The sequence below is a fragment of the Pteronotus mesoamericanus genome, unplaced genomic scaffold (genome assembly GCF_021234165.1).
Source record: "Pteronotus mesoamericanus isolate MK-2021 breed Mesoamerican mustached bat unplaced genomic scaffold, CSHL_Meso_final scaffold_21, whole genome shotgun sequence".
In the NCBI taxonomy this organism is placed as follows: domain Eukaryota; kingdom Metazoa; phylum Chordata; class Mammalia; order Chiroptera; family Mormoopidae; genus Pteronotus; species Pteronotus mesoamericanus.
The window spans coordinates 4,396,528-4,420,081 of NW_026555310.1; the positions used below are offsets into that span (position 1 = coordinate 4,396,528).

A 23,554-nucleotide genomic window follows, 5' to 3' on the forward strand; every position below is an offset into this window, starting at 1 on the left:
GAGCCACACCAGCCAGGGCAACGTTTCTTTGCTTACATTTTTCATTACCACTATGCTAGTCCTTCTTCCTTTGCGTGCCTAGCCAGCACATCCTGAAGCTTCAACTTGGAAAGTTAATGCCTTCCCCACCACTGGCTGACCACTATTTCCTGTGCATCCCTATCAAAGCATTCAAAACAATTTATAGTAATATTTTGACTTAAAATGAATGCTTGACTCCAAAATTATTAAGGGTAGGAATTTTGTAATTTTAGCATCCTGTGCCCCTAGTATCTTGACTTAGATATAAGATCTAAATGGAACAATTAAGGTCATGGAGAGTTAGTATGTGGTTATTTTCTAAAAGTTTGAATACTGACGAAAACTGGCATGCTGCACAAATAGCCATACATCCACAATAAAAGTGGTAAGATACAACAAAATTGTTTTAAAAATTTTATGTTTATGTCTGGAATTTTTGAAGAGCGTTTGCTCTTACTCCTTTATATTGTAGATGATTAAAGAAGCTGAGAAAATGACTTGCCTAAATATTGGGTTGGCCAAAAAGTTCGTTTGGTTCTTCTCCATACAATGGCTCTAGTAGTGCTTAGTTGTCTTGAACTTCATTCAAAAACAGTTTTGTTATATTGTATTGTGACAATTCTCTTATCAGCATGCATTAAAAAAAAACCAAACAAACCTTATCCAAATTGGTGAATTTTGGTGTAGCCATTTTAATATTGAAGACGGAGGAAAATACGCAACATTTTCAGCATGTTATGCTTTATTATTTCAAGAAAGGAAACACAACTGAAGTGCAAAAGATTTGTGTGGTGTATGGTGATGATGCTGTGATCGATCGAAAGTGTCAAAAGTGGTTTGCGATGTTTTGTGCTGGAGACTTCTCGCTGGATGGTGGTCCACAGTCAGGTAGACCAGTTGAAGCTGATAGCGATCGAGATATTACTTGAGAACCAACATTCTACCACGTGGGAGATAGCCAACACATTCAAAACATCCAAATCAATAAATTTATTGGTGAAAATTAAAAATGTCTTTTTTTTTACGCAAAACACTAAACGAACCTTTTGGCCAACACAATACACCAAGACTAGTAGCAGAGTTGGCTAAAGCTATGGGAAGCCTAAAATTTCATTCGAGGTCTGTGGGGTGGGGAGGATAGTGATATACATTCAAACTGTACCTCCTTCAAGCCATGCTTATGGGTGTTACATTATTTTCAGCACACAATTGGTTGCAGGCATGAATTATGTCTTTTAGGGATCTACAAAAAATGGCAAGTTGACAACAGAAAATGTTTAGAGGTAACAATCATTGACAAGTTTAATGCTTTTTATTCCTCTCCAATACATCACAGACCTTATTGGTGAGGACTAGAACAATTAAGTCTTGAATAAAATCATGTTAAGTGCTCAGCACAGTAACTGGTGACCTGGAGACTGTCCAGATGAGAGAGGATAACTGGAATTAAGGTAACAACACTTTGGAGATATAGGAGCAAATAAAAACCAAACAGTTTTTAGCCCTGTCCCTAACACTTAAAATTAGCTCAAAGGAAATGTAATCTAATGACCACCACCCTATGTTAGAAATGAAGTATGCCTTTTGGACCTAAAGGGAATGATTTTAGGAATTATTTTTGCACCCACTTTGCCATTGTTAGGATTATCAGATATTCTGCAGAGAACAAGCATAACCATCTCAGAACTGTACACATCTCCCTCCCCACAAAAACTTCACCAATGTATCCAATTATGGTGAATGGCACCAACTTCCATCCAGTACCAAAGACACAAATTCATGGATGCCTTCCTTTCTCATTTTCCGTATCTAATCCTTTCCAGTCCTGCTCCTAATTGTTTCTCAAATGTTTCACCTTGCTCCGTTACCAACATCGGGTATACCTAACTGGTCTCTCCTCTGTTCTCCATGATGCACAAATTCCAAATCCAAGGAGTCTGGCTCTTAACCTTTTTCTCCAGCCTCATCTTGGAAGATGGAGTAATGTTCCTCATGCTTTATTTACAGGACACGATTCTTCTAATGCATCACAAGGCTCTTCCTGCCTCTGGATCATCACCCTCTCACTCACCTAATTATCTACTCTCTCAGATATCTGTCCTGTTTCTCAGGAAAGCAGTCTATCCTTGGACCATGCCCCCACTCCAATCATGTAGATACTAATTCCAGCTTTTATATATACTACTGCTCTAGTTTTACAATTCATGTAAGGACGGGAATTTTTTTTGCTGCCTAACACAGTGCCTGGAATACAGCATGCAATAAATACTGACTAAATGACTATTTCACTCATCATGATTATAAGCTCCAATGCTAAGTCAATACCCTCAGTTTTGACAAGGTCATAGTTACTTGTACAGGCAAAATGTGAAATGCAAAAGCAGCAAAATTAGAACTCAGATGCACCATTCAAAATGTAAGTGTATAAATGTAAGTAACAACCTATGTAATATTAAAGGCTGGAGTTCTACTATGGTCATTTAAGTCTAATGCAGTAGTCCAATGCAAAGGTAACAGGGGAGAAGTACAGCAACTTCAAAGATCTGCATAACAGCTACCAAAAATGAATTTTAAGGTAACATTTAGGTAGTTTGTTCCTTCCAATAACACCAGAAGAAAATGAAAACATCCTAGTTTCTTTAAACCCCCATACAAATTAAAGACAGTTTTGACAGTTTCCATTCCAGAGACTTTCATAAAAATTTCCAAGCATCCTGAAACTTAGACATATTTAGGTTAAAATTTTCTAACAAGGTATAGTTATAAGGTCATTTTAAATACAGCTCAAAAGGCTAAACAACTAAGTTTATCAATTTGGTTGTTAGCCCATTAGAATTAGTTTCTACTGTGATAAATTTGTTTCGTATCACCCCCTCTTGGCCAAATAAATTTACGAACAATTTGACATACGGCCCTAAAGCTGTGTTAGCATGTAACCCTGTAAACTTGTTATTAATGGAATCACTTTGCTCACTGGTATTAGCTGTTTCCTTTAAGACAAACAACTTGAGCAAATTAGTTTTAGATGTTTTAAAGGAGCAATGCTACTAATCAGCTAATTATCAAAGTGAATGTTCACACTTAATCTGACACCTCATACTGATCACATAACTTGGTAGGTAGTGAAATCACTGAAAGTATCTTATACTGTACTCACCATTTTCCTTAGAGGAAGCACTTCATGGCTTGTCTGGCGTATCTGAATTGCCAGCCTCATTACTTTTGCCCTGTGGGGCCATTATTAAATAAAATAACGGTTACTTAACCAAAAAAAAAAAAAGGGGGGGGGGGCACTGCAATACACCGACAGTAGGGCCGATAACCTGGAGCGGTGTACAGAGCTGGGTGTGCTGGGCGAAGGGATGATTCGCATTCCAGGCGCGCTCTCGCTACTCAGAACAGCATGGCATTTAAAACTTAGGAACTGTTTATTTCTGGAATTTCCATTTCATATTTTTGGACCATGGCTGTCTTGGGTAACTGAAACCACAGAAAGAGAAATTGGCAGGTAAGGGTGGACTACATTCAATAAAAGATGAACTGTCACATCGCAGATAACAGCTGTTAGAAAGTTAGAGATTCACTTGGCTTTTCCATTTTGCCTTATCATAGTTTAAAAAAGCTTAAAAGACCTATTTAAATTTCTCAGTGAACTTCCCCTTTAAAAATCTACTAAAACCCTTTAGCTTTAGGGTTTGATACAATCAAAGCAAAGATGTCATTGAAAAGGTAAAGAAAACCTAGTGGTTTTCTCTTGAAAATAAGTTTAAAAGCCTAGAATTTATATAAAGTCAGACCATAATCTGCTCAATAAAAGCAAAATCCTTAAGCTGAACACTGACCTATAATTTTTTCCCCTTCAGTAACTGCTTCACACAAAAATAAGAAAACCCCCAAATCAGAAAGCTGAACCTTAGCTCCCTGCGCTCACTTTACAGATGCAGCATCACATACCCTGCCGCCCCTCCCCTTCCCAAAATAAAACAAAAAAGCCTGCCAAGACCAGAATAGGGATGGAGTAGAGAGTGGGCAACATATGAAATTGCTGAAAAGTAAATACCAGTAGTCTTTAGACATAAATCACCTGGAGAAAAGAAAACCAATCCTGTTTTTAAATAATTTTATTTTTTCTAATTTTTGTTAATTTCCCATAGCACCTTGGCAATGTTGAAAACAAAAATACAAATACAGGATGTACTCATTTTAACATAATATGCATGAGCAGTGTCACACCATTTTTTTTGGGGGGGGAGACAGTTTTGACAACAGGAACAAACCTAAGCAACGGACAAAACAGAAGCCAGATAACTGGTTCTGACCACCCCCACAAACCCAAATATTAAGAGATGTCACTCATGGGACACATGAATCAGAAAAAAAAAATCAACATCATGTTTCTTTATACTATTTGCTCATCAGTGTTTTTTGCAGCAAAACTGAAAATAAAACCATTTTATTTTATACATAGCCTGTTGGTTATCTGAGTTATACTTTTAGGAACCATCTACTCAGCAAATCATAAGAAGTTCTCAGCTTAACAAAAAAACTTTTAACTTATTTAATAAGGTGAATTTTGAAAGAATTTACTTTCAACATGAAAACAAATTTTCTTTCAATATCTTAAAATGTCCTCATTCAGCTAATGAAAACTGAAATGTCTATGTATTTTCTTGGAAGCTCAGACAAGCCAAATTAGCATACACCAAACAACCTAAAGTTAAATTTTATAGCCACCAAACTGTAATGAAATTTTAAAAATTAGGAAAAAAACTGCCATCATATACTTAAGAATTTTTAAAAAAATCCTTCAAAAGGAATATACTGGCATCCCACATTTTATCTTTTCTGTAAAAACAAAATGGATACCCTTAAAATATGGTTAACACATATGGCCAACACAAATATCAGAGACTTAACCCCAGTGTTGTTCAACTGTAATCAAAGTAAAACCAGTGGACATTTAAGCCAAAAGATTAATTATTAAGGCCATAACTAAGAAAACTAAAGAAAGTATTAGTAACTTTTAAATACTATTTTCTGCACCAGCAGACGCTAACACTCCATCATTACATCTTTTGCAAAGCCAACATGGTTATTTAAAAAGAAAAAGGAATGTGAAACAATATTCAAGCTACCTTAATTTTAGGAACCAAAAATAAATTAAAAATCTGCATGTCATCTGATCACATGCAAATTGAGCACATAAAATGACAACAATAAACCATATTACTGAAAAGATTTTATCTTCTTCCCAAATCCAGTTAAAAAAATTTAGACAGATCAGTCTTACGAATGCCAGTGTCTATACTTGCAAAAATGAAGTTACTAGATGAGAGACAGGCCCTAGATAGCATGAAAACCTTATCAGGATAGAAGAAAATGGAGATAGAGTTTTACAGTATCTCTATATACCTTCTCTAAGTGCAAGGTGGTAAACTTGTGTGACTCTTTTCTCTTCATGCAGTAAGAACTATGGCAGAAGATCACTGTACCATACACTCAATATCATTTGTATCTAATTTTAGCCTCCAACAGCCCAAGGAAGTGTTCAGTCATAAGGTGAAGAAAAAAATGTGACATTTAAATTCCTCCTTCTAAAGAACCAAATAAATAGTTGAACTACAATGAATACTCAACCCTCATCAGTTACAAAAAGCCAACGATTTCACACAATTCATAGGTATCATTTAGATACAAACCTTAAATCTGCTGTAATAAAATAAATGCTAAATACATACTGTGAATATATATATTTTATATACACACACATTTATTCTTCCTAATACATCCCATCAAAATGGGAACTATTAGTTGTAATGAGGCAAATTAAATTAAAACAATATATTTTATAAGACATTTTGTAAGGTCATGTCTTTAAATTTCTACTTTCAATAACATTTTGGGAAAAAGCAAAAAGTACACTTGCTTTCTTCAAAAAGAAGACTCTTCTTATGTTTTAATTAGAATACTTAGTTTTCAAAAGCTGGAGTAAGTCACACAAGCATACAAATAATACAAGCCCACTTCTGTGACACATTGTAAAAAAAAAAAAGTAATGTTTCATTTCAAGTGCAATAATTAAGTTTATAATCCTTACCAAGTGATTTTTATAAAATGTTTATTCTCTTAAATCCAATGCATTCACAGAGTGTTAACACTTTAAATGTTTATCATTTCCACCAACTGCAGCATTATCTAAGTAAACCAAAATAAGCACTTTTATCATAGATATAATCAATGATTAATACTTTTTAAAAAAAGGACCTAAACTCCCCCCCCCTCCAATTTTCAGCACAGGTAGTTAATTGTATGTTTCATCTAGTAGATGATTTTAAAAAAATAGTGTATAGAAATGATTCTCCTTACTTAAATGTGTATCATGTTATCAACCTACCAAATCAAAAGCAATCACCAAGCTGAATAAGTTACAAAGAAACGATAATTCTGGCTTGTACAGAAATGTGCAGTTTTCAAAGCTCTGAACAGTTACCTATTAATACAAATCTCCAAAGCTTAACTTAAGAGTTGGAAGATGAGTTTCACAGTAATGTAATTTTAACCTCCATTTACATTCATTTTAATATATTACTAAGATGTTTACTCTATGTCACAATGGTGCTTTCCAGTGTTCACAATTTACAGTTTCAATTTGTACATGTCATTCAGTAACACAAGGGACAGTTATTACTATTACAAACTATCCCTAAAAAGAAAACAAACTCTGCCTTACACAGAACTCAGAAAATGGCATGACTTAAAACGGATAAAACAGACTAATGCAACATGTTTTTAGCATTTTAGCCATTTTCTAAACACCAGCATGTAAACTTGCCTATTTAATATGAGAGCTACAACTTTATTCACTGAGAAATTATGTATTAATTTTCTTTAACTATCTTTCTCACATTAACGCAAAAATCTCCTGACTTGCTGGCTCTGTCTCTGAATTCCAAGTCTTTTTTTTTTTTCTTTTCCCTTTGGTGGTACTGGTAGAAAGGCAGGCGATAAATGCACTGTAAACAGAACAAGTTGCCACCAAAGTAAGCCTAATTTCTTTTACTTCTACACTATCTACCATGTTAAGAGTTAATCACAATGTTTCATCTTTAACACTAACACAAATAAATTATTGTAGGGTCAGTCTGCCCTACTGTTTTGGTATCTAAAGTTCTAAATACTTGAACAGAAGAGCAAAATATTTCATTGTTCGATTCAGAAATTTAGAACAGTTATATGATTTGACTAGACTGGTCAAGGCAGTTAGAAACATACAATCATGTAGGTGTTTGTGGTTATTTTGCTTTTGGGGGTTGGCAGTCAAAGAACAGAGAGTAACAGCGTAGCAACAAAAATAAAAACCCGATTTCCTATTTTTTGGGGAAAAATGACAGGCCAATTTAAACCTGTGAAGTCCATATGACCTACCTACTCAGATCCAAGATTTTTTAATTATCTGAATAACCCCCATTCTTTCCTTGAGTATCAAACTGATTGGCAGTCACATCTCCAAGTACAATCAGAGTTTAAAAGCTTATTGAATGAAATACTAGTAAGCTCAAAAAGAGACTACATATTAAACTGGAAAAAAACCTACTCAAGTATGCGTTACATTCAGATTTCAAATCCTTTTCTAATATGACAATAGACTTGGCTTCAGTCACCCTTGCACACACTCAGCACAACAGGCACCCCAGCCACTGATCTGCTTTGCAACACAAGGCCATGTAGGCAGAGATGGCATTCTCCAAGCCAAACTTTAAATAGATTAAAAAAAGTAATTTCTAATTTTACAGAAATGCTTCTTCAAAAAATATTTTCTCTTACTCCCTCGTCTCCTATACTGAAGGATGTGTAATATGTTATTTTTCCCCCAAGCTAAACCTGAACCCTCAAAATTGATTCCAGGCAGATCTCTGAAAATTAAAATCAAAAACAAAAATAGAAAAATTATACTTTTATATATGTATACATATATATATATTTATACTGATTAGAATCCTCCAGCATTTTAAAATCACTTCAGAGATGAATTTTGGGATTCTACTGCTCACAACTCCAAAATCCACAATGATTTAAGGATATACTTTCTCCTTTTTCCTTCCTGGTTACCCACTCCCTTCCAAAATAGTTCAACATAGCCACGGCTCAAGTTTAATGGGAAGAGAGAGAGGTTTTGAAGTTTCGTTTGTTTGTTTTTACTTTGGTGATCTGGGTGGCACATATTGCTCTTTGCCATTACGTCGAGTCACTCCCTGAGGTATAGCCCTATGGCCAAACTGGCGTCTCTGTTCCCTGATTTTTCCAGCTGTTCCCCTGGGAATGTTATTGCCTCGGAAGCCAGAATAATCCTTATTAGCCCTTGCTTCTGGCTTCTCATGTAGTTTCTCAATGGACTTCTCAGGAGTTCCGTTCTCTTCATTTTTCGTGGGAGACACTACATTGGAGCGAAGTTCTCGTAGTGGCTGCACAGGACCTGGAGAAGGCTCTTTAGGGGGCTTCTGGCACACTTCAGCGTAACTTAACTTTCGGGGTTCCTTTGAAGCAAAGATACACAAAAAATATTTATGGTGCACATTCTCTAAGTAATAAAGTACAAAAAGGATAGCATTAACTTTATTTTCTAGGAAAGGGTAATAGGCACTTTCATGTACAATGTTATGAATTTGTATCAGTACAATCTTTTTAAAAAAGTACATTTACTGAAGATAACAAAAACAGCTGCAATTTACATATGAAACAAAAATTTCACTTGAGGAATTCATCTGAAGGATTTTCACGTCAGAATTGTTTATAGTGATGAAAAAAACTGGAAACAACCTAAATGTCCAACAAGGAAGGACATACTAAGATTAATAATGGTCCATCCCTATGATGAAATACAAAGATTTCATTCTTTCTTCCCTGGCTACAAAGAACCCTAAGACGGATTTTATAAAATTCTCTGGAGAGCATGCTGGAAACCAATGATATATTAATAGAAGACTAATTAAAAGTCTTAATTTACCTCACCTGAAAACGGAGGACAACAGGGGGTGCTGTGAAAATGTGATAAAGCATGTAAGAAGTCTTTAGCAGTGGTCCTAGCACATAGTAGGTATTCAATAATTGGCAGCTGCTATTCTATTATTACTGTTATTATTAAATCACAAGGTAAAATGTTCTTTACCTAGAAAAAGTAAAGAGCTATACCAAAATGCTACTAGTTATACCAATAAATGAAAGGATTATAGGTAACTTGTGTTTTTTCCCTTTTTTGTTTTAATTGTAAAATATGACATCAATTTATCATCTTAAGTGTGTATAGTTCAGTAGTGTTAAATACATTCATATCATTGTACAACCAATCTCCAGAACTTTTTTTCTGTATTTTCCTAAATAAAAATGATTACAGAAACTGAATATAAATCAGAGTGGTCCCTCATGGGTTCCACAGACTTGTTAAGCATTATACTAACTAACTAAAGTTTAAAAATACAAAAGGCTCAAAGTCTCTTTGTACTAGCCCCAAAATGACACATACAACATAAACTGAGTAAGAAATAAGCTTCACTTAACCGTAATAGTATGATCAGAAAAAAAGCAATAAACAGAAACAGCGAATAGCTTCTTCACTCCTTCAACGTGACAAAAATTCCCCATTTCTTCAGTGACTTTAAACTCCTTTAGCTTTTTTTTTTGGATGAAGGCAGCCTTAATTTGGGTTATTTCCAAAAGACTGCTAGAGCAAAGAGCTACGGGGAAGAAATTTCTCATTATTTAACCTATTTTGTTTTTTTCTCACATAAACTAAATCGATCAAGTACCTGTAGGGGCACAGTTACAGCTGCATTTATGTTACTATTGCATGGTGAAGCAGTATTTGTCCTTGATGGCTTTGCAGTAGTTGGCAAAGAAACTGACATAGTTGTCTGGTTGAGAACATCCTTCTGAACAGTGGAATCCTCTATCAGATCCTTTTCTTGCTGAGTTGTGCTAAGATAAAAAGAGCTTGATGTTAAACTTAGTATAGCACACAAAAACAGGTAAGCAAATGATCTGAAGAAAAAGCAATCTTAATGTGGAAGATCTTCTATATTAAAACCTGTACCTTAATGCGGGAGGCTCAGCTGTACATGAAGGGCTGGTACTTATATTGAGTTGCTGGGCAGAGGTGCAGCCTGTCTGTTCATCCTTTGCAGGAACTGAGCAACTGACTTGTCTCAACTCTTCATCATCCTTAAAGTAAAAACATATTTCAAAATTGTACTCACAGTAAAGTACAGCATAGAGAATGTAGTCAATAATTATATATAGTGTCAGGGGCTACGAGACTCATTAGGGGGATCACTTTGCAAGTTATGTAAATGTCTAACTGCTATGCTGTAAACCTGAAACTAGTATCATAATACTGAATGTCAACTGTAATTGAACAATAAAAAAAGTCTTTTAAAAATTGGACTTAGATAGGTAGCTCAGTGGATTGAGTGCCGGCCTGCAAATCAAAAGAGTGCTGGTTCAATTCCCAGCCAGGAGACATGCCTGGGTTGTGGGCCAGGTCCCCAGTTGGGGGCGTGTGAGAGGCAACTGATCAATGCTTCTCACCCTCTTTCTCCCTTCCTTCTCCTCTCTCTACAAGTAAATAAATATTTTTTAAAAAATTTATTTTTATAAAAATAGACATTTCTCCAAATAAGATATACAAATGGCCAACAAGCACATATGAAAAGATGTTCAAAATCATTAGTCATTAGGGAAATGCAAATGAAAACCACATCAAGAAACCACTTTATATTAACTAGGATGGCTATAATCAGTAAGACAGGCAGTAACAAAAGTTAGTGATGGTATAGAGACACTGAAACCCACAAACATTTAGGGTGGCAATGTAAAATGGTGCAGCAACTTAGGAAATAGGCGGTTTCTCAAAAAGTTAAACTTAGAGTTATGACAACTCACTTCTGGGTACATATCCAGGGGAAAACATTATGTCTGCAAAAGACCTATACACAAATGTTCATAGTAGCATTATTCGTAATAGCCCAGAGGTAAGAAGAACCTAAATGTTCATCAACTGGTGAATGGATAAACAAAATGTGAAACAGCAGTGCCCCCCTTATCCACAGGGGCTATGTTCCAAGAACCCCTGAAATTGCAGATAGTACCAAACCTAATATATACTATGATTTTTCTTATACAAACTTGTACATACCTATAATAAAGTTTAATTTATAAATTAGGCCTAGTAATTAATAGCAATAACTAAAAATAAAATGGAACAGTTAAAACAATATACTGTAATAAGGGTTTTGTGAATGTGGTTTGCCTCTCAAAATATCTTATTGTATTTTATTCACTATTTCATTTAAAGGAAACACTCTGCAGCTTCTATTTGGCATATACAAATTTCCAGCCTCATTACTCTTGTGCTTTGGAGCCATTATTAAATAAAATAAGGGTTACTTGAACACAAGCACTGTGACACAATTACAGCTAACCCGATAACCAAGAGAGACTAAAGGCTGGGTGCTGTATACAGTGTGCAGATGCTGGACAAAGGGATCATTCACATCCCCTGCATGCTGCTCAGAACAGCATGCAACTTAAAACTTATGAGCTGTTTACTACCGGAATTTTTCACTTAATATTTTTATATGGTGGTTGCCATGGGTAATTGAAATCATAAAGCAAAATTTGGATGGGGGGGACTACTGTATATTGATACAATGAAATATTATTGCACAATGAAAGGAATAAAGTAATGACACATGCCCCAACAATGGATGAATCTTGAGGACATCATGCTAATTGAAATAAGCTAGCTACAAAAGGACAAAATACTCTGTGATTCTTCTTATATGAGGTAACTATAACAGCCAAACTCATAGAGACAAAGTAGATGCTGGTTGCCAGGGGCTGAGGGAAGGAAGAATGGGATTTGCTGTTTAATGGTAGTGTTTTAGTTCGGTAAGATAAAAAGAGTTCTGGAGATTGGTTGTACAACAATATGAATGTATTTAACATTATTGAACTGTACACACTTAAGATCATAAATTGACGTTATACTTTACAATTAAAACAAGAAAAAGAAAAATAAGACAAGTACAAAGATCTAAATTAGGAAAGCCAAAACAAGAAAACCAAGGTCCAATATCAAGAGTTCGAGAGAGAGAGAGAAGAGGCAAAAAATTATCAAAGAGAAACACAAAAAAGTTTTTCCCACATGGAAGATAATGAGTTTCCAGATTTAAAAAAGCCCACCAAGCATGCAGTAAAATGGCTTGGGGGGTGGGGTGGCGGTGGAATACCACAGCAAGATACATCATCATGAAATTTCGCAGAATACCCGAGATAAAGAAAATGTTCTTAAAAGCCATCGGGGAGTACGGTTGGGGGGTGTGGGGGACAGGGAACAGGTCATAGGAGAATCAGAAATCAAAACCACAAGTTTCTGAGAAGAATCTCTGAAAGTTAAATTGTTTCCGAAGCAGATATAAAAGGAACAAACTCTAAAGGAATGACTGCCAAATAGAACCATATTAAAGATTTAACCTGATTTAAAAATGTGAGAAATAAATGACTCTTCATAAAAAACAACAAAACAAACCCTATCACTCAGCAATTTCACTATGTATATACCCTAGAAATGTTCTTGCTCACAAAAACGTTTGAAAAATTGAGAGCTTATAATGGTAAACAGACAAAAAATAGTTCAACTCTTCATCAATAGAATGTAATATTCTTAAAAAAAAACTTTAAATATTATATTCTTAAAATATTACACACAGTGCAAAATGAAATAATTGTCTCTATAAACAGTGATAAATTTCATACAATACAGAAGAGAAGTAACAGAAGAATAAATATTGTATATTTCCATTTACGTAGTGTTCAAAAACAAGCACACTCAACAGTATACTGTTTTAGGTTAGCAGTTGGTAAACCAAGGCCCGCTGGCCAAATCCAGCCTGTGACTTGTGTTGGTATGGCCTACAAGCTAAGAATAATAAGTTTTTTCTAAATATTTTATTGGTGGATAAATGGTAGTAGAAAAAAATACAATTAAAAAATAAAAAAATAAAGATTTCATTTATTTATTTAGAAAAAGAGTAACAGAGGGAGACAGGGAGCGGAACACCAATGTGAGAAACATCTATCAGTTGCATCTCCTATGTGCCCCAACCTGGGACTGAACTAGCAACCCAGGCATATGCCCTCAGCGGGAAATGAACTAAGCCACACCAGCCAGGGCAGAATAGTGTGTTTTTAAGGGCTTTAAAAACAAACACAGAATACACAACAGTATGTGGCCCACAAAACCTAAAATATTTACTATCTGGCTCTCTACAGAAAAAGTTTCCTAACTCAGAATGGTAAAGCTCTAAAGAAAAGCAAGGAAATTTTTATAGCAAAATCAGGATCATTTATCTCTTGGGGAGAAAAGGCGAAGAACAAGAAGATCTGTAAATAAGCAGAAGAGACACAGGGCACTATTAAGGTACTGGTGTTTTCAGCCCACAACTGTGAGTTGGCATTACAAAGGAAGTACACTTTATTATTGTGCTTTAAAAATTTACGTGCATGTGTATCATAATTCCAAATGCTGAGTGGCCATCAAGTGTAAAAAAAACATTGTTTTCTACACTGCCACTTAAACTATAATAGCTTTTATTTTTCATTTTTAAGATTTTATTTATTATATTTTAACAGGGGAAAGGAGGAAGGAGAGGGAGAGAAACATCAACGTGCAAGAGAAACATCAATCCATTTGCCTCTTGCACGCCCCCAACCAGAGACCTGGTCTGTAACACAGGCATGTGCCCTGACAGAGAATCAAACCTTCGACCTCTCAGTTTGCAGTCCAGTGCTCAATCCCCTGAGCCACACCAGCCAGGGCTACAATAGCTTTCAATTAAAAGACAGACTGATTTTCAAGGGTGAACTATGTGAAAAAAGCCCCAGCTGGTGTGGCTCAGTGGATCGAGCGCAGGCCTGTGAGCTGAAACGTTGCTGGCTTGATTCCAGGTTGGGGTGCATGCCTGGGTTGGAGGCAGGCCCCCTGCAACCGATTTATGTTTCCTTCCCTCTCTTTCTCTCTCCTTTCCCCTCTAACAGAAAATAAATAAAATCTTTAAAAAACAATGTGAAAAGAATGTTTATCTTAGAATTGACAAAGTAATGCTGATATTGCACTTTTTTTTTAAACAACACAGTGAAATACCTTCAAAATGTCAAGGGAAACAACAGTTCAAATACTCATCAACAGTAGAATGAATTCTAACAGAGAATTTTAATACAGAGAATTCTAGAGATAAGCTACTGATAACAGTGTGAGAACAGAAAAATATTTTCAGAATGTAAGATCTCTACAAATTTATACTAAAAACCACTTATTCAGGAAACTTGGGAAAATGTAACCCTTCACAATATGGCGAAGTGAAACAATAGCAAGAAAAAGAGGAGAATCTAACAAAAGAGAGTAAGGAAAATTCCCAGGATGATGGTGAAGGGAAGTTTCAGGAACAGAGCTGTGCAGCAGGCCACTGAGAGTATAGGAAAGAAGAAACAGTAACAGTATACTATGAGGCTGTTATGAAAAAAAATAAAAAATGAAGAGAGAGAGAGAAAGAGAGAGAGAGAGAGAGAGGGATGTGATTTACAATGATGGCATGTCCTAGTCTAAATGGCAATGCTTTTTACTTTCTTAGTGATATTAAATAATGGGACATCTTGTACTTGATCGTATCCTAGATATGATGAAGTAAAATCTACTGGGAAGATGAGAAGACTATGTTGCTGTTAAGAGAGCTAAATCCTTAGCTTCTGTAAAGCTAACAGACAACATATAAAACTGGAAAGTCAAGAAACAACAGTATAACCATGTTAATTAGAAATACAGGGATAAATGTCAGGAGAAAAAGGTGGACTTGAAGGTGACTGCAGGGTATTATAAGCTGAGATAAATACTGAAAAAAAGGGCAGAAAAAAATTTGTGAGGTGCAAATTTATCACATGGAGAGGTCTACACTCAAAAATAGTATAGGATGGAGTATCCCAACCTTCTGACATCCATTCACTATTATTTGAAAGAACAAGTTTACCAAAGTAGCTTAGAATTCATTTATATCATTGGTTAATTACAGGCACTTAAGTGGAAATGCCACTTTCCATTTGGCTTGCATTAATTGGTTCTACCAAGCAGAAGTGAAAAAACATTTTATTGACCTTGGGTAGAATTATCCTAAATCTTTTTAAAACTCAAAAGTATGCTGAAAATCCTATGAATAAAAACTATGTTAGAAATACTTATTAGGTATAAATAAAAACTTATTTAAAGTAATAATCCTGAAAACCTAAGCTAAATAGTCCCATAGGTAGAAGACTGGACGTTTAAATGTTTACCTTTTCTTTGTAGACACCTTTAACAACATCAGACATCCTACTCTCCAAAACAAGTTCACCTGGTGTTCTTGATGAACTTCCAGGTAAAGGAGGAAAATTTGAAGCTAGTAAGTCAAACTTTGGTGTTGGAGCCTTTGCTTCAGTTGCTGAAGGATGGGGTCTCTAAAAGACATAAATCATGAAACAGGTCACATGTCTATTTCATTCTCTAATCCTGTATCACAGAAGCTGAAAGCTTCAAAAAAAACTAATGCACAGAATATCCCCTATGCATTTTTGGCTTCTCATCTCAGTTGAGCTCTCATTAGCCTTAGGAAAAGAAATATGGAATGCTTCACAAATTTGCATATCATCCTTGTGCGGGAACCATGCTCTAACCTCTGTATCTTTCCAACTTTAGTACATGGCCTGCCGAAGAGAGCACATGCTTTCATTATTCCTTATCTTTTTAAATAATTGTATTTTATTGATAATGCTATTTACAGCTGCCCCAATTTCCCCCTCCCCTTTCAGTTACAGGACGATACTCCAACCACTGAGCAAGGCTCCATCCTTTCACTTTCAGTTCGTATCTTTTGTTCTGAGATGGTTCTCTTGTAGACAGCAAATTTATACATGGGTCATGTTTTTATATCCATTCAGCTATTCTGTGTCTTTTGATTATAAAATTTAATCCATTTAAGGTTATTATTGAAAGGTACTCATTTATTGTCATTTTTTGTTTATGCCCATGTACCTCTGTTTTTTAATATTACATTTTATTGATTATACTATGAGTTGTCCCAATTTTCCCCTCTTTGCCCCCCTCCACCCAGCACACCCTACTCCCTCAGGCAATCCCTCCACCACTGTTCATGTCCATGGGTCATGTGTATGAGTTCTTTAGCTGCTCCATTTCCTACACTGTACTTTACATCCGCATGGCTAGTCTGTAACTACCAATTAGAACTTTTAATCCCCTCATCTCTTTAACCATTCCCCTAAACCCCCCTCCCATGTAGCAATCATCAAAACGTTCTCCTTATCCATGACTCAGTTTCTGTTCTGGTTTGCCTAGTTTTTTAGATTCAGTTTTTTAAAAAAGTTTTTGTTTATTTATTTTTAGAGAGGAGAAGAGGGGGAGAAAGAAGAGGGAAAGAAACATCAATGTGTGGTTGCTTCTTGTGCACCTCCTACTCGGGACCTGGCCTGCAACCCAGGCAGGTGCCTCGACTGGGAATTGAACCAGCGACCCCTTTAGTTCGCAGGCCAGCACTCAATCCACTGAACCACACCAGCCAGGGCTCAATTGTTGATAGATACATATTTTTGCCATTTTATTGTTCATAGATTTCATCTTCTTTTTTGTAAATAAGTCCCTTTAACATTTCATATAATAATGGTTTGGTGATGATGATTTTTAGTTTTCTCTTGTCTGGGAAGCTCTTTATCTGCCCTTTTATTCTAAATGATAGCTTTGCTGGGTAGAGCAGTCTTGACTGTAGGTCCCTGCTTTTCATGACTTTGATGATTTCTTGCCAGTTTCTTCTAGCCTGCAAAGTTTTTTTTTGAGAAATCAGGTGACAGTCTTATGGGAACTTCCCTGTAGGTAACTTAACTGCTTTTCTCTTGCTCTTTTTAAGAGTTTCTCTTTATTTGTAATCTTTGGCATTTTGATTATGATGTGTCTTGGAGTTGGCCTCTTTGTGTTCTTGTTTAGGACTCTGTGTGCTTCCTGGACTTGCATGTTTATCTCCTTGACCAAATGAGGGAAGTTTTCTTTCATTATTTTTTCAAATAGATTTCCAATTTCTTGCTCCTTACTTCTCCTTCTGGCACCCCTATGATGTGAATGTTGGATTGTTGCTTATACTATCCTTGTTTTTCTGGATTCTTTCGTCTTCTTGTTCTGGTTGTTTTTTGCTTTCTTATGTTCCAAATCTTTGATTTGATTCTCAGCTTCGTCCATTCTACTGTTGTCTCCCTGTAAATTGTTCTTTATTAGAGTTAGTGCAGCCTTTGTTTCTGACTGGGTCTTTTTTATGCTGTTGAGGTCTTCACTAAGTTCCTTGAGCATCCTTATAACCACTGTTTTGAACTCTGCATCTGATAAACTGCTTATGTCCATTTTGAGTAGTTCTTTTTCTGGAGTTTTGATCGGTTCTTTCATTTATCTCCTTGTTTTGGCAGCCTCCCTGTGTTTGTTTCTATGTATCAGGTACAGCTGCTATGATTCCCTATCTTGGTAGTGTGGCCTAATGTAGTACGTGTCCTGGCACAGTCTCTCGTCACCCAAGCTGAGTACTCAAAGTGCACTCTTTGTGTGGGCTGAGTACAACCTCCTCTTGTAAGCGAGCCTTGGTTGCTGTTCGCAGATCAATGGGAGGGTTTTACCTAGGTTGGTTGGCTGCAAGGACTGGCTGTGACCACTAACCACCAACCTCCGCCCTCTGTGGAGGATCGGCTGTGCAGGGGCTGGGTAGTGGTGCTCCGAGGTGTTCGGTAGCTGTCCACTGGGTGTGCAGGTTCTGTGGTTTCCTTTTTGGTGCAAGGCAAGGTCAGCCTACTCCTGTGTTTTGCCTGGGGCCACTCTGCTTGAGCTATAAAGCAATCTGAGATGGCCACTACTTGTGTTGGGTTTGAAGATCCCCAGGCAAAGCCAAGCTGTGAATCCAGGCTGGCTGCTACTAGCGCTGGTCCTAGGGCCACTTAGCAAGAGGTACATGGGCTGGGGGGTCAATGAGGCTGGCTGTTGCTTGTTTGAGAGGATTTAGGAAGTTGTGAAGCATGTGTCAGGACCAGCCACTCATATGGAAAAGCCACTGTTAACAGCTTGAGTGGGCCTCTAAACTGGTTGGGATGGAGCCTCAGGGGATCTCCAGGGCAGGGCAAAGAGTCAGGTTGATGGAATCTCAGATGTGGCACCTGCCTACCAAATGCTTGCTTTGTGGCTCTGTGGGAGGAGTGTTTAGAAAATAAAAAACAGTGGCCTTTACCCCCCATTCTGTCTGGAAAAAAGCTGCCCCCCTCTCCCAACTCTCACCTTGATGCCAGACACTTCAGTTTCTCTTTCTGTGCCACTGGTGCCTTTCCAGTTGCTACCCTACAGCTAGATATCAGAGGGGGTGAGTCTGAGTAAGTCCATGTGTGGGTTCTTTAAGACGGACTGCTTGGGACTCCAGAAGTTTCTTCCACTGACTCAGTCCCCTCTAGTTTTTGCAGCCAGGAGTTATGGGGACTTATCTTACTGGCACCGGAACCCTCGGCTGGGGGGGCCTAGTGTGGGACCAGCCCATTTTGCATATCCTCTCCTCCTACCAGTCTGGATAGATGTGGTTTCTTTAATTCTGTAGTCGTCAGACTTCGATTCAACTTGATTTCTGATGGTTCTGTATAATGGTTGTTCTATAGTTGTAATTCTGAGAGTGGCTGAGTGAGCAGGTGAGCAGTGTTTACCTATGCTGCCATCTTGACCAGAAGTCATCATAAGCCCTTATCAATGCTACTTAATCTTTACTCAGCTCCCTCTCCTGTTTCTTTTGCAAACTTGGCCACACTCCTAAGCCTTCTAATCAATTTCCACTATTGTTTGCTTTCTAAATTAGTTATATCCTCTTTCATAGCAAAAAAACCCTACCTCACATAAATTTGCCACCATCTGTTTTCCTTCCACATAGTCTCAAGACAGAATAATATCCTTCTTTTCACCTATCACTATCCTTTGACAAACCTTTCATTGCTGTACCTCCTTCTCTACTTCCTCACCTCGGTATTCATCACACCACAGGGGTTGCTTTGACAAATCATCAATGACTTCCACAATACAAAAGCTGGAAAACTTTTTTTCCCTGGCCTTACTACAGCATTTGGCATGGGAGTTCATTTCTCCCTTAGCTTCTACAATACCCATTTCTCTTGATTCTCAGAGCTAACAGTCATGTGTTCTTTCCTCCCTGTCTACTTCTTTGGATGGTTTTTGTTTCTTTTCTTTTTATTTATCCTCACCCAAGGACATTTTTTTTTTCCATTCCTTTCAGAAAGGAAGGGAGAGAGAAACATCAATGCAAGAGAGAAGCATCAACTGGTTGCCTCCTGTATGCACCCTGACCAGGGACTGTATGCACCTGAATGGAGACCAAACCCGCAACTTAGGTGTGTGCCCTGACCAGGAATCGAAATTACAGTCTGTCAGTTAAGAGACAATGCTCCAACCGAGCCACACCAGCCAGGGTGGTTTGGTTTACACATGGTTACTACTTTTCACCTTCATACTCTCTCTCTGTGATATCCTTTATCCATGACTTCAACTACTATCTATATGCAATCCTTAAAACAATCTTTTTAACTTTTTGGTGACTTTTTTGCTACACAACTCTGAAAATTTACCCAAAATCACTGAGTTGTACACTTTAAATATTTTCAGCCCACATCTTCATTTGAAACCCAGATATCCATTTGCCGGCCTATCAGCCATCGTCACTCAGATTTTGCTCAGATACTTCAAACAACATAATGAATAATCTCTTTTTTTTCAGCCCAAAGCTACTACAGTCGCCAAGGTTCCACTCTTGGCCCTTTTTAAAAAAATCACTTGCTCTACAGAGAATTCCCCTGTCATGCTCTCACCTACTCTTATGAATTCAGTTACTATAAGCAAGCTTAAAAATCCTAAATTTTATCTCTAGCTAAGATCTCACTCCTGGACAAGGGCACCCCACACCTACCCTTCCTACCGGAAAACATGCCTATGTCTTTTTCTTCATCTCAACTTTCAGTCCAGACATTTTCAACATATTACACAGACCTCAAACCTAATCCCTCCTCTCCTCAATTGTCAGGTCCACTTAAGGGTGTGACTGCACAATAGTATCCTTAAAAAGTTACTGCCTGAAGTCTCATGGCTGCACATGGTATATAAAACTATAAATTAAAAAAGCAATGTTTTAAAAAGTTTACACTTTGCCATAAGGACTATTCTTTGTAATGCGATAGATTTTCTTCTTTGAAAATGTGTATGTTTTTCAATACTTATAAATGTGATATGCATACACACACACACACACACACACACACACAAAACAAATAGTAAATTATGCCTATGCTACTTATATAATTCACTACTTAAACATGCAAAATAAGCATTATATTACACATTTATGGTATATCTATAAATTCTAGGCAGGGTTTTCTTGAGACGTATGCATCTTCCTACACTATTTTTATTCCTCAACAGCTTTTTGCTCCAGTTAAGAGATGGTAAACAGTCTCTATAAACAAACCACAAAATAATCAAAATATGAATAATCTGAAGCTAGGTAAGTTAAGATTCAAATATTCTTGCCTAGAACTATAAATATTTTTAAGTGATTTTATAAGATTAGTGGATGTAAGAATGAACAGTAGGTAGAAAACTGCTCCCAATAAACAATTAATAAATAGTATAAGTTTCTAACGTTTTTAAAAGTGAATAAAATGCTTTATCAGTATGGCAAAAAAAATCGTATCACCTGTAATGCTATGGATAAATAGAAACTCTGTTCTGTTTGTTGAAGTGAAAATCAGCACAACTCCTACAGAAAGCTATTTAGCAGAAACTTATTAAACTGTTACCCAGAAATCATACTTCTAGAGATTCTCCTTCAGGTATTATTGTACACATAGCAAATGATGGCTATATGAGATTATCTTTGAGTTGTTTATAAGAGCACTTTTGTACAACCAAAAGATTTAAACTGCTGGAATGTCCATTAGTAAAGCAAGAGTTACACTTTTCATAAAATAGTTTCATATTTTTTAATTTTAAACTATGTCAAAATATTATGTATTTAAGTAATTTTTCTAAAAGCGAGAAACAAAGGTCAAATACCTAACTATATATGTACTTTAAGGGGGGAAGTGAGTCTAATAATGGTGTACATTTTAGGGTCAAGCACAGGCTCTATTTACCTTCTTTGCACACTATATTCAATAAAACAAAACCCTGGAAAGCCAAGGTAGACCACAAGTCAATGCTACAGTAAATCGCAGAAGGAAAAAAAAAAATGAACAGAAGTAATTAAAAGTAAAAAAAATACTTACTGGGATTCTGTCATCTTCTCGTCGTCTTCGACCTCTGAAAAGAGCTCTCCTTTTTACAATGACAAAAAAGTGGGTAGTGGGAGAGAGAACTCATAAGTTTCTTCAAATTTATACATTCTATCTAAAATAAGTGAATTTCTATTTTAAGTATCTATACTTTCTAAATTTCCATTATTGTTAAAAGATAAATATTCTTCTGAAGGGATCATGAACTAATCTATCAAAAATTTCAACTACTATCACTACCACCACGATGTAAGTTGAGCACATTTTTATTAGAAGCACTCTCTCCACACCAGAAGCAGATTACAGTGTAGATATATTTTTTTTCAAGCAGGTTAGGTAATATATCACCCCATTCCCATAGTTGTGCAATTATAAGAAATTAAACTATAATGTAGATATGATTTTATCTTTCTAAGCCATTCTTCCTCTGTGAGCTATAAAGATCTTCAGAAAAAAAATGAAAAGAGCTTCAGAATAATTTTCATAGACCTGACTCAGCTATATTCTATACGAACACTCTAAATTTCTTAATTATGAAAATGATTAATGTATTATATAAACAATGTATTTATTTAGCATACACCAATAACTAAGTCTAAAAAAACCTCCCACTATTTCATATACCTTATCTCCATATTTATTACCATTTCCCCTTACCTGCCCCCCCTTCCACAGTCCCCATTCTGTTCAATATGTAAAGTGGGAGTCTCTTTTGGAGGGTAGTTTTGCTCCTGATGCCCCGTTATGGTAGGGTTATGCCGTTCAGGTGGAAAATTCCTTGAACCAGATCTGTTTAATGGTCCATCCCCCAATGACACAGAGCCCTCTGTTGAGTGTTCCGAACCACTTGATGCTCTAAAATGAGGCTTCACACTATAAGAAATATAAGATTATATACATAAAAGGATAAATCAAGATGAACAGAAAATCTTTCTTTTTAAGGGTAGAAACTCTTAATAGACCAGGTTAAAAACTGCTTTTTGCTGTATGCTGATTAAGTTAAACATAAAACTGTTAACCCTTTTATGTCTCAGATGTATTATTTTTAAAATGCAATTTTTTCATTAAAAAATTATTTGGAGATATTTGGGGAAAGAGCCAAACTTTTTCAAGATAAAGCTACTTCTACATCAGTACTCAGGATAAAATTAGGATTTTAGCTACTTTCTTGAACATGAGCTACATACAGTCTTGACATATCTAAATCAGCCAAGCTTTAAGCTTCTTAATGAGTCTGTGCCATGCACGCTCAATGAAGCAACATCTCCCCCAAGCAGAGTAAAAAATGGTTCTTGGAGGAGGAGTAAGTCCTAACCGTATTAATTTCTTACTAATTTTTATGTATGAAGTACAGCTATACATACATTACATAAACAGGTTACATAATCTTTAGTATTAAATTTTTAGCCCTGGTTGATGTGGCTCAGTGGATTGAGCACCAGCCTGTGACCAAAAGGTCACCAGTTCAATTCCAGTCAGGGCACATGCCTGGGTTGCAGGGAGGAAACCAGTTGATGTTTCTCTCTCACATCGATGTTTCTGTGTCTCTCTCTCTTTAAAATCAATAAAAACATGTCCTTGGGGGTTGGGGGGAGAGAGAGAGAGAGAGAGAGAGAGAGAGATGGAGGAATACATTAAAATCCCAGCTTCTTACTAACTATTCCTCTCCAAATGAAATTTGTTGTTAAAAGATCCATATGTGAGACAAAACTAGGAAAATATAAAGTAACTAAAAGCTTGCCATGACTTCATGAATTAAGGTTTGAAATCTGGTAAAAACAAAACAGAAAAGCTACTTCTAATAAAAGTTGCTTTTATCTTGGATGATGTGTTTAAGTACTCAACTCTAAGGATTTGTAAGCACAGGAAGTTATGGTAAAGGAAAGAGGATGCAGTTTAATCAATAGTTCAAACATCTAAAGTAAGTCCAAGCAGCTGAGATCTTGGCTCTATATGTAGTATATTAAACAAGGAAGTATGAGACTTATATTTGGCCCCTTGCTTGCAGTTTATATGCTTATAACATTAATAATACACTGCCAATTTCTAGTTCTCTGAAAAGAGACTTAAAACCTCATCTGAATTATAAGCC

The 23,554-nt window shown here is 36.4% G+C and overlaps 1 protein-coding gene and 1 non-coding gene across 3 annotated transcripts in view; both read right to left on the reverse strand.

Annotated features, from left to right (window-relative positions):
- Nucleotides 1-4,172: 4,172 nt before the first annotated feature.
- Nucleotides 4,173-23,554, reverse strand: part of LARP4 (La ribonucleoprotein 4) — a 71,781-nt gene continuing 52,399 nt past the window's right edge. For both annotated transcript variants that reach the window (XM_054591121.1, XM_054591120.1), the window contains exons 11-16: nt 22,120-22,335; nt 21,457-21,505; nt 15,400-15,561; nt 10,109-10,236; nt 9,825-9,993; nt 4,173-8,555 (exon numbers count right to left, since the gene is read on the reverse strand). In XM_054591121.1, the coding sequence (XP_054447096.1) occupies nt 8,217-8,555; nt 9,825-9,993; nt 10,109-10,236; nt 15,400-15,561; nt 21,457-21,505; nt 22,120-22,335 (1,063 nt within the window). In that variant the 3' untranslated portion in view covers nt 4,173-8,216. The remainder of the gene's footprint in view (nt 8,556-9,824; nt 9,994-10,108; nt 10,237-15,399; nt 15,562-21,456; nt 21,506-22,119; nt 22,336-23,554) is intronic.
- Nucleotides 15,718-15,821, reverse strand: LOC129085161 (U6 spliceosomal RNA). The gene has a single exon (XR_008530664.1). It is a non-coding gene; the product is annotated as a U6 spliceosomal RNA (small nuclear RNA).